Below are 14568 nucleotides of genomic sequence, written 5' to 3'. Positions count from 1 at the left end.
TATTGACAACTGTCAATGACAACTCCGCTGAAATGAAATAATTGTAACAAATATTAAGCTATGCAATACTGAAATGTATTACATTAACATTACTACATACTATCAAAACAAAGAAAAGAAAAAGAAAGCTGTATAATGGCTACACATCAATTTTATATATATCGTGAAATTATTTAATTGCAGGGGGTATACGGCAGTCTGAGTATCTGGCAGTCGGAGGGTTGCTGGTTCGATCCCCTGCCCTGGGCGTGTCGAAGTGTCCCTGAGCAAGACATAACCCCTAATTGCTCCCAACGAGTTGACTGGTACCTTGCATGGCAGCCTTTCACCTTCGGTGTGAGAGTGTGTGTGTGAATGGGTGAATGAGAGGCATCAATTGTAAAGTGCTTTGGATAAAAGCGCTACATAAATGCAGTCCATTTACCACTTACCATTTATATAGCAGAAAACTGAACACATATGGATATTTGAGGGAGCTCACTGGGTGGAGTTGATGACCTTGTTCACAGTTTTAGGATGATTTGTGATTTATAAACAGACGGTGCGTAGGAAGTATTTAAGAACATTTATCTGTACATATAGCCATTTCATAAACTGTTTGCAGGAACATATAAGGAGAAGACTGCATGCTCACATTCAGGATGAATAGATGATTTTTTAAATGAGACCCCTAGGTCACCGTACCTGCACCAGGTGACGAGGGCTCAAAGGGAGCGGAGGGATCGCTGGCGGTGCTGGAGGTATGCTCCGCCAGCTTCTTCTTAGCGCTGTCATCGGAGGGCTTGGCGGATTTCTTCTTGTTTTTAATGAGGATCTTACCCATCAGCTCCAGGGGGCTGGGCAAGGGCACACCCGATTCCAGCTGCGAACACCAGGGGGTGCCAAACCCACCAGTCAGTTTTCACAATTCCACAGCGTGCGCTATTTTACAGTCTGTACTCGCTATTCCGTATTAGTCACTGCTGGATTCCAGACTCACCACTCTCTGTTCTACACTATGGCACTCTATGTCATACGCAACCATTCTATTTTCCAGCCACCCCTTTTAGATTCCAGTCACCAATCTTAATTTGACACAACACTCAATTCCATGGTCAACACTCTCTATTCCAGACTCATTAGTCACGATTCGGCCACAGATGGTGGGGTAGTATTGGCACTGTAACGGATTCATGTTCCAAAACTGTTTCCACATTCATGTCATTTTTTGGCAGTAATTGCTTTCTGCATTCAATAATTGCATATTTACTGATACTAATAAATGTATTTAGCTAATATTTAAGTCTAACTAGTAATACTAATGACCATTTCAGTGTTGTTAATAGCCGGCGTGTGCTCTTTTAGCTAATATAAAGTTTTGCAAATCTGAATGTAAATAATAATGCACATTAGTAAAGGCACAAATTCACATTTAAATGAACGGAATAGTGGACATTCCATGTTCCCATGAAAATAAACAAAGATAACGTTTTACTTTGGCAAAGTATTTTGCGTCTGTGTACGCCTGTGCTGTGGTCATGGACATCAGTTGAAAACTGGATCTCGTATTACTTTCACGATGTTAACTCGCACCGTATTTCACCAGATTTCACATTACCTGTACAGTAGTTACTCACAGGGTATTTTTCCAGAGGTTCAATCAACAGCGCATCACCGAATATTGATCTGCAGTATTCGGCCATCTTGGCTTGTTGCTTCGGACTGTGATGCAAGGCAAGAAGGAAGAGAAAGAATTTACTAAGCAAACAAAACTGTCAACAATGTATGATTACATGCCGGCTGTCAAAGCACTATGTTACATTATTAAAACTGATAAATAATTAAAGCTGTATTAAAAATGATAATAGACTGCAATTCAAGAGTCATTTCAACTACTTGAGTGCTTCTTTATTGAGGGTGAGGAATGGAGCAACTATCTTCACAATGAGACTTTTCTGCTGTGTTTACAGTGCCTCTGTAACGTGCACTGCAGAAACAACATGTTGCTTTACTGTCACTCATAGCACAAAGCAATAAGGAGAGAAAGCCACTGTGCATAGACAGCTACTGTGAGCTCCTTCTATAAAGGGAGGAGAATTATGGAGGAAAACTAATTATGCATTATATAATCCTGTACGCTCTTTCTGTTTTCTTGTTACCATGACAGCGTGAGGACAGAAGAACAGGAGAGCGTCTGAGGGTGGATAACTCACGAGTCCACGTGGTTCTCGAAGGACAGAATTACGGGGAAGGGTGACGTTTTGAAAGCGCATTCAGCAATGGCCTCAATGACTTCCTGGAGAACAGAAAAGACAGTCAGAGTTGACCCTGCTCTAATACATGCCTCATAAATACGGTACGCATAACCGTTGCTGTAACACAGTACTCAAAAACCCTGCTGTAATACAAGCTCCATAATACAGTACTCGGATACAAGCCTCATAGAACTGTACTCTCATGATACAAGCCTTATACAAGCCTTACAGTACAGTTTATATCAGTGGCAACCAACCCTGTTCCTGGGGATCTACTATCCTGTAAGCTTTCATGTCAACCCTACTTTGGCACACCTAATTATCAGCTCAATAAGATCTCTAGCTATTGAATGAGTTGTGCTTCGCTAGGGTTGGAGTGAAAACCTACAGCACAGTAGATCTCCAGGAACAGGGTTGGTTGCCACTGGTTTATATACATACAAAAGAGGAAAGTGGCAATCAAAGTCATTATCAGGTGGGCGGCAGTGTAGTATAATGGGTAAGGAACTGGTCTTGTAACCTGAAAGGTCACAGGTTCAATTCCTGGGAAAGATACTGTGGTTGTACCCTTGAGCAAGGTACCTAACCTGTATTGCTTCAGTATATATCCATCTGTATAAATCGATGCAATGTAAATGCTATGTAAATGTTGTGTAAGTCGCTCTGGATACGACGTCTGTAATGTGATGTAGCGTATTAGTTATCGCCATGATAGTTTTGACTTAGGACGCCACAGCCTCTCTTCTCTGGCTGTGTACTCCCACTGGAGCAGTGGTCTACCTTGAAGGAGATCTCAGAGGTCATGGTGAAGCCGTGCGTGATGACGGGCTCCTCCTCAGCAGTTCGGCCCTTCCAGCAGTCCAGCTCCACGCAGCGACAGCCCGACAGCAGAACCTGCCGGTACATCTCCACTGATGAGTTCCCTGCCAGCTGTCCCGCTGTGGAGACAAGACACGTTAACCCTGCTGTTACGCCTTTAAGGAGTAACATCGCAAACATGATTAGAAACATTCCAAAAAAATCTACTTTTCACTTCAAAGGGTTAAACTTCCTGTACAGCGGCCACTTTGTACCCCCAATTTCCTGTTCAGCACTCATTCCGCACAGTCACTTCCTGTTCAGCAAACACTCCGAAAAGGTTGTCCACTTCCTGTTCAGAGTCTGCTTCCTGCACCTCAAATGCTCCCCCCCTCCCTAAACACACACAGGTGTGTCACATGACCTACCTGTGAGGTAGGTGTTGTGGGAGGAGTTGATGAAGTAGTGGGAGAGGGGAAAGGTCATGTCTTCACTCTGATCCAGTTTCTCAGGAGGGATAACCACGTTCTCCTCACCAATCAGATACTGGGAAAACCCCTCCACAGAAATTTGTCCTGTGACAAAAACAGTCAAATAAACAATAAGTATTTTGGGAAATCCCTTCCAGAAAAATCTGTCCCTTTGCGAATGCAGCCAACCAAAAATGTTGGATCATGGTCTATTTTTGAAGTTACGAAATACAAAGTGACAACTGACTTTGATATTTAGCAGCTCAGATTTAATTGGCTGAGACATACACTGCTTTATTGAGAGTATCCTTATCGGGGGTAGTCTCAGCCAGAGGCATTATGGTCATCTTTCAAAAAAAAAAAAAAACTCATACACATTTTGATTATGGTAAACAACTTCCATCTCCTTCGTTGAGAGGGTAGAGCCCTCTTCTGCCTGTTCTCATTTGGGAAGCGCCGGAGTGGCAGGCGGCTGGTGTCACCGAACAGCGGAAACCACCGGAACGGGAGCGCCACAAACCCGGGCGCTCAGCAACAATCCCCCTGGAGACCAATTCCCTAAACCAGTTTATACTAATTAATGCGCTCCTGCCCTCTAAGGAATTCCCTATTTAATTACCAAAGGCCTTCATTAGACAGCCGAGTAGCATCCTACAATATTGCCGCCCGGGAAAAGGTGTGCCGTGGCAATTGGGGTTGGGCTTTGAAGTTCTGAAGGTTGCAGGTTCGACTACTGTGTAGGACACTGCTGTTAAACCTGAAGGTGTTCAGCCTGTGTCATTGACTCTTTGGGGACTGTTGTGTGCTGTCCTAAAATATAACACTTAAAAACACAAGTACAGATGAAAAGTACAGAAGTCACTGCAGAAGAATTTCTGGGGGGAGAAAGATTTCAAAACACAACTCACAAACCAAGGAGGTTCAACGCCAAGATTAATCAAACGCCACTTCATGCCTATAGAGGGAGCTATAGAGAACCAGTGAAGAGATCCATTCGAGCAGATGGAATCCTTTTTACCTTTAAACCCAAATACTGCACACAGGCAAATATGACGCTTCACTAATTTGGTGAGGGTTTGGGTATGCGAAAAGGCAGTAGGTGTTTGTAGAAGGTCATCGACCCTTCTTCAGGACCAGCAGAGAAGCAGCATGTTCAAGCTGTTTTCTGTCCGCTGCATTCCTAGCCTGACTTTAATGACGACGGCCAATCAATCAGCCCCATCGCCATTGCAAGCTGCTGGAAACGAACGGAAGCGATCATTTGTTTCGCAGCACCGAGACAAGTTGACAAGGCCACCCGATGGAACTACTTCACTGCTTGTCACACCCTCCTTACTCATCACCAGTTTGGTGATAACGATCCAAAACAGCGACATTTTTTCAGTCTCCCAGGAGAATGTCAAATTTGACTAATTGAGGGTGATTTATTTGAACCATTTTTAACTTTTTTTTTTAAATTTCTCTCTCCTTTTTTCCACTTATTTCAAATGTACAATCGTGTTTGCAAGCCTCTACCGGTGCCCTAATGTCATTGGTCTATCCTGCTGCCTGAGTGCAGGCAATTCTGTACCATGGACTCTCTTCCAGAGCAGATTCTGTCAGAGACCGTTTGTCTTTATTTCGTGGCCCGGCAGTTGAGCGGCCCAGTCATTGCATCAGAGGGGTACATTTCAGGAACAGCTGTCAGATGGATAGCTGGCGGCTGATGGAACAGAGAACTCACTCTTTACAGGGACTACCTGGTCAATGGAAAGCTTCCCCTTTCTGGGCGATACTACAGCTTATTATGAGCCCTCCTGGGGGTGTGCTGGCCAGAGCTGGCACTGGCAGGATCAGGATTGAAAACCAGTCCAGGCAGTGCATTGCTACATTTAAACCCAGTGACCTATGCTGAACAGGGCAAAAGGGTGACCTGTCAGAGCTCCAACAGGCTCTGGACCACGCTGATGGTGAGACACGCACGCACGCACACACACACACACACACACACACACGTGCACACACACATACACACGCACGCACACACACACAAACACACACACACACGCATGCACACACACGCACATACACATGCGTGCACACACATACACACGCACACGCACACACGCATACACACATGCACGCATGCACACGCACACACACACATACACATACGCACGCACACGTACGCACACGCACACACACGCACATACATGCACACACAAACACACACACACCTCTCTGTGCCACGCCGCTGTCTGGCTCATATTTATCAATGAGCAGTTGGGTCTGGTCTGGCTTCAGTGGCGGGTACAGGATCTCATTCAGTCGCGGGTCTCGCTGCTTGTTGTTGACGAAGTCTGTCATCTGCTCCACACTGAGGTAACGCCCCTTACTGGCACCACTGCAAAGAGCCAAAGGAAGAGCGCATTACAGCAAGAGACAGAGACGTGGGAATTAGCGTTAGAGACAGAGACAAGGGCATTCGAGCTAGAGACAAAGAAGAGGGCATTAAAATACAGACAGAGAAGAGGGTATTAAACTACAGACAGAGAAGAGGGCATTCGAACTACATACAGAGAACAGGGCATTAGAACTACAGACAGAGAAGAGGGCATCAGAACTACAGACAGAGAAGAGGGCATTAGAACAAGAGACAAAGAAGAGGGTAGTAGAACTACAGACAGAGAACAGTGCGAGGCATTCGGTCCAGAGGAACAGATTTATCTCGGCCACGCCTACCGGAGGAGAGAACACACGCACCTGGGATATGTTAACTAATATAGATGCTTAAAGGCGTGTTCCTCTCCACGGTACAGGGCCTGGATCAGGAGCACACACCAGGAGAGAGTGAGTCTGTTGTGGAGTTTTTGTTTGTTTCTCGAAGTACAGAAGACTAAGGAAATGCTGCTGAAAAGCTGGTCAGCTGCAAGCAGCGAGCTGAAAAGCTGTCGTATCTCTTTTACTTTCTTTTGTATTTATTTTAGCTTCGTTGTGTTAGTTTATTGTTTTTGCCTGGAACCAGTGAGCGGGAAAGGCAAAGTTTTGTTCATTTGTTTTCGTGTTAGTGCGGGTGCGCTCTCTCTCTCTCTCTCCATGTGGCAAACCCGGGATTGCACATCTCCCTCCCAGGGGTGTCAAGCGGTGTGTGACAGAGGGAATTACAGCGAGAGACACAGAAGAGGGCACTGGAGGCAGTGCAGAGTAAGGAGGCATTGGAGGCAAAGACACATCAGAAGCAGTGGAGAGGGCGGCAGCAGCAGGCACATTGTTAAAACATGAAATGATTGATTCAATTGATATTAAATCATCATCACCCCCATCTGCGCTACCACTGTATGTGACTGTAATTACCCCTGACTGTGATATTCTGCGCTGGTGGTGGGGGGAATTTTATTACCGTGAGGACAGTATTTTACTGATGGAAGACGCACCCACATTACCACCCCCACATTACTTAACTCATTTAGACAAATGGAAGCTAATTGAAAGCGTCCAGATTATTAAAATGATCATACATTAAAATATCATACATAATATATCATACACCTTGCAGCCACTGGTGTAGGTGGCCCAGTGGTAATCTAGACAAAAAGTATAATGTTCAGCAGATAAAGATGTAAAGATTCACCACATTCATTATATTAAAATTATCACTACAATAAAAGTATCACTACATTAAAAGAATCAGTACATTAAAAGAATCACTGCATTAAAAGAATCACTGCATAAAAAGAATTACTACTTTAAAAGAATCACTATGTATAAAAATTCACTACATTGTAGCCAGGCTATGGTAGCATGCACTCATTCATTCTCACATGTTTATGAAACAAAATATTTGTTGTCTCATCTCTGTACGTCTTCTCACCCTGCCTCACCCTATAAAAAAAGCCTGTAACAATTTAACCATTGTAATTAGCATTGATTTGCTCCCAGACATTGCATAGGTAACACAAACACATAGCAGCGCCGAGCTCGATAGAGCCGTGTTTGCACTGCGCGCGAAGCGTCACGCTAATCCTTGCACTCTGACTGATTACCTGCTAATGACAGCGCTAATGCGTTTGGCACATCTGCTGAATAGGGTGCTAAACGGTTTTCCACAATCTACACATGCTCCCTTTCACCAAGCCAGCTTTACAACTGTAATGTTGACTCAAGGCAGTCTCCCCCCCATTGCAAATCAATGTTTACCACTGCGGCATTTTTTTTTTTTTTTTTGCTGCATTCAGTTGCAAAAATGTTTTTGATGTGCCTGAAAAAAAGAGCAGCGCTCACTTCTCTGCGAAGATCTGGTCGATTTCTGGTCGAGGGCAGATGTTGCTGAGGAAGACTTTGTACACTTCTGGGCTGAAGTTCTCCAAAGGGACAGAGTCATTCTGAAGAAGAGGAAAGAGTGGGTGGTACAGGTTAAGATTCCGGGTTTCAGCGTTTAGGGATAAATTGTTAGACGTAGGGGTGTCGGGTTTAAGTATCAAAGACTGAAAACCAGTTTCACAGACACAGATTAAGCCTAGTCCTAGACTAAATTCACTTTTTAATGAAGGTTCTCCATACAAAACTCAATTTAGTCCAGGACTAAGCTCAATCTGTATCTGTAAAACCAGCCCTCAATGTTCAAGAGTTCGTTTTTGATTTAAAAAATCAGGACAGTCTTCTTAACGAGCCTTTTCTACACGTGTAAGTGTGTGTTTGTGTGTGTAAGTGTGGGGAGGGGGAGGGGGGGGTGCATGCTTTGCACTGCTAAGGTCACAGCGAATGAAAGACATGTGACCAATTTACGACTCAGTCATTCAGCAGGACACGGCGCTGTGGGATTACCAACACTTATTTTTAATTGCACATTGTACAACAAAAATCCCTGCAAACCTCTGCTAATTACCTGCTGTCTGGGGTAGCTCGTCTGCTTTTTCGGTCCATTAAGCATACTAATTGACTGCAATTCCTTACAGATCGTACAAGCATGGTGTGATGAAAATCTTGTGATTGGTAGGGCTACTGTACACTTTTTTCTCCATTACATTTTCTCTGGTGATTTCGAGCTCCTCTGAATGTGCTTCTGTTTGCTCTTTCTGTTTGGTTTTTATGCCCATTTGTGTCAAAAATCATTAAGAGCAGGGGCTAAAGAAAGCATGTTCAGCATAGCAATTTTTAGCATAGCGGTTTTAGATGACTTCAGTCACATGACTGAGATGAAAATATGATGAAATCCTGAAATTGCTACACCGGATAATACATTTCAATTGAATTTAGTTTTGAATTATTTGAGTATTGCTCTCTGGAATCACAAGGAAAAAAGTACTTTTAAAAAATGGCAACAAGCTGAAAGCTGTTAATGAGCATCCTTCATTCATATTGGTCACATTGGCCATTTAATCAATATTATTGAGAGTATTCCTGTAGCAATGCCCTAAGGTTAAAAGCAGTTGGGAAAAAAACAGTGTGGTGTGATTGTTTTTTGGACAGCGCAGTTCCTGTCACCCCCTAGTTCGAGATACACCGGCAATTAATCTTCAAAAAAACGGTAGCTCGCTCCGCCCACCAGGGCATATTGTTAGAACAGTAAGACACATAATTACACCTCTCCACAGGGTGACAATGCAAGGACGCGATACTCTAACAAATCTAAAAAGACAAAAACTAAGTATCAGAGACCAAGGCATCCATTAAAATACCAAAGCTACATAGCAGAGACACAGAACTATAAAAGAAAATAAAAATAACCAAAACTACATAACAGTGATACATATATTTAACATAAAAATATAACGAGCAAAACTACATAGCAGACCCCAATTTATGCATGCAGTTAAAACTACTGGCTGCTGGGGGAAAAAAAAAAAAACATTTTTTTCTTTTCCTCTTGACAGAACAATGAGACAGAAAATGGATGGTTTATTGTTATCTTGTCAATTTGATTCCAGATGGTATACCAGTCGTTTATCATAAATCACGTAAAATCTATATAAATAACTTTCACAAACTAATGTAACGCCATAATCCATCACTAAAACATATACCGCAACATTATTGCCAGAAAAAAATGTTGTTTTAAAAAATGCATTATTAAAGCTATTGTTTATTGTTCTCACCCACTCAAGATCATGGATTTGCCAGATGGAGTTTTGAACCTACTTTATTTAGTTGCCATCTGACAGATTTGAATGAGTGTAAAAGCAGCCAGAATAATTTAAAAAATGAACACGTGAAGCGTGTGCTCTTCATTTTTCTCCCTTCAGATTTACACGGAGCAAAGGAGACAGACTGCATAATTCATCCAGCCCAGACATAGTAAAATAAGCTGCCCAAGCAATTTTACACTGCTACACTTGCCTTGAGCCACTCACAACATCAAGCTACCATTCCTGTAATTACCTCCATGGGTCACCGCTCATTCAAATCTAAAAGTAAGACTTTCCCAGTCAATCAATATGGCTTCTATGGATAAGATGAATTTGTGCCAAAATTTTGCACATTTGTTTCTTTTTTTATCACAAATGCTGTTATATTTAGTTTTACTGTTGCTGATATTAAGACAAAAACAGGCCGTACTGGTGTGGAGTTCACCTGCTGGAATGATGCCATTATGTTCTAAGGCAAAGCATGTTGTCTGAAGCTTAAACAATACATCTAGCCAAAATAGCCTCACCCGTCCAGATGGGAGGCTGCAGCTCTCCAGAGCTGTCTCCACGCGCTTTCTGTCAGCCGAGAACATCCTCAAGATGCTACAGAGAGGGAGGAAACAGCATCAGACAGCAACACACATTTAAGAGCCAGGCAATTACAAAAACAGACTCTGGCGCGGATTCAATAAACATTCGTCTTTAACCGTGACTCACAAATAAATGAGAGGGTTTGTTTCTTTTTCTATCTTTTTTTTTTTCAAAAACACAGTTTTGGCTCTGCTTGAAGAAAAAAGTAATGCTTTCATTTTACAGCGAGTGAAAGTTAAGGACAAATGACGATTGGATAGAGGCCGACACACTTCAACGGGCGATTTTATGTTCGCGTGACATTCATTCTAACATGTCAGTGCTGTGTAAACCTGCTCATGTAACACGTGAAGCAGAGAGGGCTTAAAATTGATCTTACTTCTTGACAGGAATCCTTCCCTCAGGGTTGAGCTGCAGTGTAAGTCTTGTGTACCTGTTTAATAGAAAAAAAACCTCTAATTGTATTTATTTCATCTGTGTGTGAGAGAGAGAGAGAGATAGAGAGAGAAAGCGAGAATATAACCCATTCCATTCTTGTTAAAATCACTGGTATTTTGTGACATTTATATGAATAAAACTTGGCAGGAAATCGGTTAACTAGCTAAAACAAACAGAATTCACATTTATTTTTATTTGATGTTAAATAAAACACATCAGAACTCTGCAGGACAGCATTTTAATGATCTGGAAGATAAACAAAGGGAAATGAATCCAATTCTGTCAGATTTCATCCAGCAATGCTTGCTTATATTTGTAGTCATTTTTGCTAATAAACAGCATTACTTTTGTGTACATCTTTGTTAACATTACCATATTGATTACATCTATACAAAAAGCACTTTTCCCTCTCTGGTTCCCCCAGGAGACCAATCAAATAAATGGCTGTTCTCATAGGAATAGCCATTGACTGCCTTATACTAAACCCATTTAATTTCAGCATCCTGCACGTGCCTGAGAAGCTGTGCTTAATGAAAAATACAATCCAATTTCTCAGACTCATGAAGAAAAAAAAACATTCCAAACATTTTCCCAGTTACTGTATCTACTGGGCTACTTACGGATGCCTGGTTGGACACAGTGTTGTCATAGCAACACAAAAACCACCTTACACACAGAAGTGGTTGGTGCACAGTGTTCTCTGTGCTGTAACACAGAGGCTACTGTACTGGAACAGAAGCTACACATTACTGCTGATTTCAATTTTCTGCAATATTACCAACTGAATGCTTCCACCACACAATTCATTTGGCAGATTGCAATTTTTGTTTGCTTTTCTGGATGAAAGCCTTGTGCGGCTGTGATAAAAATGGAAAGAAGTGGAGTCAAATGGAAGATTCCAGAAGGAGGATGACTAATTCGGGGCAGCACCTTCCTTCCTGTATTAATGACATGGCCAAATTACGATTAAACTCGCGCTGAAGAGAAAGTTACAGAAAACATAGGTACCTTTTTTCATAACACCACAGTCGTTAGGTCTAAGTGTTTTAGTTTTAATAAGAGATACCATACGAACGTTGCCTTTTTCAGTTGTTACGTCAACGTCGGCAATCTAAGCGGCGTTTGTGGCCATAGTAACGGTAGAGAGGTCCGCCTTCCTCCCGGGAGAGACAAGCCGTTCTTGAGCAAATGAGCTGGAGAACACTGAGAACCGGCGCTCTGGAACAGGAGTCTGTGATGTGTGAAACGATCTGGCTTGAATCTGACGTCCTGGCCTGTTCATCGCACTACACTGGGACAAAGGGTGCTTCTGCGCAGAAGGACCTGGCTGTGATTGCTGTCCTCTTTGGGTTTCGGCATTTAAAAATGCAACCGTAGGGATGACACGTTTCTGAACGTTGAATTTGGTAACTGGGGCTCAGTGGATAAAGTAAGCCATGGGTCTCGATGGCGAAAAACGTCCAACGTTTAATCAATGTGAAAACAAACAAATTTTCCACACCTTTCCTTTGCACCTACTCAAAGTGATGCATCAGAAAGTGACATGTTAGAATTAGAATGCAATATGTGAATGAGCTAAAATATGTGCAAGCTGTAATGTCTTACCGCAAGTAGGTGGTATTGGACTTTGACTAGGTTTCTCTTTCACAGCTTAAATACATACAATAAGGGCTTCCTTTCACAAGAGAAGCACTGTGTGGAAGCATTTGTTGTTAAACCATTACTGTAGCATTTCAAGGTGAGTTGCATTGCTGTGAGGAGAAAGACGTTCACTATTAAAGTGCTGTCTGGTGATCAAGGTTGTCAGGTGAGGCACATCTACTATTATAAGGCAGGTAGGACAGTAACAATGTTGGCAGGTTAGTTTCAGTCCTGTCAGATAAGGCAGATTCAGCACTGTAGCTTTGTCAGTAGAGGTACGGGGTTGTCTTGTGAGTTACATTTTCGGATAAGGCATTGCAACGTGCGGTACAGTGCTGCCAGGTGAGCTACAGTGTTCTCAGGCGAGGTACAGTTTTTCCATGTGAGGTAGAGTCTTTGTTATAGTGTTGTCAGATAAAGTACGTTTATTGTTGTTTTTGTCATGTGCGGTAGATATTGAGGGTTACTTACGCTTTCTCCAGGCTAGACTCTCTGGACATGTTATGCGCCAGCAGGTTAGAGGCCAGACTGAACAGAGACTCCGCCCACTCCTGAATTGATACAAGAGAGGGGAAAAAACACAATGGCCCACAGTTTTACAAAACATACTGCATTGTGACCCAATCACAGCAATGCCCCTATATGTACATATTATAAACACAGAATAGCCTAATCTGTTACTCCACTACCCAACATATCTACGTACATTCAGCTTAGTCTAATCTATCAGAGTGATGCAGCAGCTGGTTATCCTGTGTTACCGTATGACAGGTGAATTCAACGCTTCTTTTCCTGTCAACAAAATGTCAGAATTAAGAAAGGCAATTCCTGGCAAAGCATCACAACAGCACAATAACAGGAAGTATCAAACAGGTGATAAGCTGTCAACAATCCTTTTGCAGCTCAGAGTATCAATTTGAAAGTAGCCGTCTTCTGCAAATAGAACTGAGCTGAATGGCGTGATTAACCGGTACATTCCAGCTTTTCTGTCACCACGCGAGCAAGAGAGCAGTCCACAACTTCAGAGAGCACAAATCTGTTTGCTGATTTCTTTTTGGCACACTGATAAGAATGAACATTCAATGCTGATGCACCCAGGAATGACACATGGCAAAAATGCCTGCTGCAAATCTGTTGGTATAATTTTTAGTTTCTGCATTTGGTTTCCGATGTGACTAAAACATGTATAAGCGCTTTGGTGCAGTGCTGAAGCAGATCTATTTGGTCCGGATTAATTTTGGTGCGCTGCTGAATCAGGGTAAGTGTTATGGTGTGCTACTATAACTGCTTTAGGTGTTTTGGTGCACTAATGAAGCAGGTTTAGGCGTTTTGGCATGAACATCCCATACCCTCTCTATAGGTGTCCCCCAGGACTCTGTCCTTGGTCCCCTCCTCTTCTCCCTCTACACCAAATTCTTTGGTATAGTCGTCATCGCTTGTCATATCATTGGTATACCAACGACACTCAACTCTTTCTTTCTTTCCCATCTCTTCACTGCCGCCCCCCCCCTCATCTCTACCACCAGGGCACTGCAGTTCATCCAGAGTGCCTGATATATGATCTCCCAAAACACCTCCTCATCAATGCTGAGCTCTCCATTGGCTACCCCCGAGCCACTTGCATCAAAATGAAAGATTTTGGTGATAGTCGACCAGGCTACCAAGGGAACTGCCCCTTCATGCCTTCAGAAGATCATCAGACCGTACACGCCAGCCAGACCCCTCCGTTCCGCCCGTCTGGCTCCTCGCCCTCTAGAGCCCGCTCTTCCCGGTTCCGTCTAGCGGCTGTTCTGGCCCCTCGGTGGTGGAATCAGCCTCCCGCAGGAGTCAGAACAGCAGAGAGGGCGGCCATTTTCCCACCTCTTCAGACTGCACTTCAGCTCCTCCACCATGACCCTTTCTAGCATCTTTAATTAGCCCTAACACCTTTTTAGGTAAAACCTTTAGTTTTCAGATCCTGTGATGTTCAGTTTTCTGTTGTTCAGTAAACATAGTTTAATGCTCATGAAGGCTCTGCTTGTTTGTATAACTCAATTTAATGTTCACAAAGGATTACCATTTCTTCTGATGCACGTGACTCACAAGGATTTAAATCTGCATTTCAATCAATATCCTTGTTGGATCACCGTAATTACTAGATTGGCTCAATCTATCATACACATAGTGGTTAACTGCGACCCTCATATAAGCAACATATTTTCCCAACACATGGAGAGAATGGAAAGTAACCATAGATGGAATGTCAAACAAAAAAAGTCCTTGAGTCCCTGAGTGGGTCCTTGAGTCATGGAG

The 14568-nt window shown here is 42.9% G+C and overlaps 1 protein-coding gene across 4 annotated transcripts in view; it reads right to left on the bottom strand.

Annotated features, from left to right (window-relative positions):
- Positions 1 to 14568, bottom strand: part of LOC118229604 (1-phosphatidylinositol 4,5-bisphosphate phosphodiesterase beta-1) — a 70554-nt gene that overhangs the window by 24109 nt on the left and 31877 nt on the right. For all 4 annotated transcript variants that reach the window (XR_004765698.1, XR_004765700.1, XM_035421723.1 and 1 more), the window contains exons 5-14: positions 12748 to 12827; positions 10577 to 10630; positions 10134 to 10209; positions 7763 to 7863; positions 5719 to 5885; positions 3461 to 3607; positions 3015 to 3172; positions 2193 to 2275; positions 1617 to 1701; positions 685 to 862 (exon numbers count right to left, since the gene is read on the bottom strand). Coding sequence is in view for 2 of the 4 variants with exons in the window: in XM_035421723.1 (XP_035277614.1) it covers positions 685 to 862; positions 1617 to 1701; positions 2193 to 2275; positions 3015 to 3172; positions 3461 to 3607; positions 5719 to 5885; positions 7763 to 7863; positions 10134 to 10209; positions 10577 to 10630; positions 12748 to 12827 (1129 nt within the window). In the remaining 2 variants the exon portion in view is untranslated. The remainder of the gene's footprint in view (positions 1 to 684; positions 863 to 1616; positions 1702 to 2192; positions 2276 to 3014; positions 3173 to 3460; positions 3608 to 5718; positions 5886 to 7762; positions 7864 to 10133; positions 10210 to 10576; positions 10631 to 12747; positions 12828 to 14568) is intronic.

The sequence above is a fragment of the Anguilla anguilla genome, chromosome 1 (genome assembly GCF_013347855.1).
Source record: "Anguilla anguilla isolate fAngAng1 chromosome 1, fAngAng1.pri, whole genome shotgun sequence".
NCBI classification, from domain to species: domain Eukaryota; kingdom Metazoa; phylum Chordata; class Actinopteri; order Anguilliformes; family Anguillidae; genus Anguilla; species Anguilla anguilla.
Note: the sequence above shows the minus strand (reverse complement) of the source record. Positions and strands in the feature narration are given on the sequence as shown.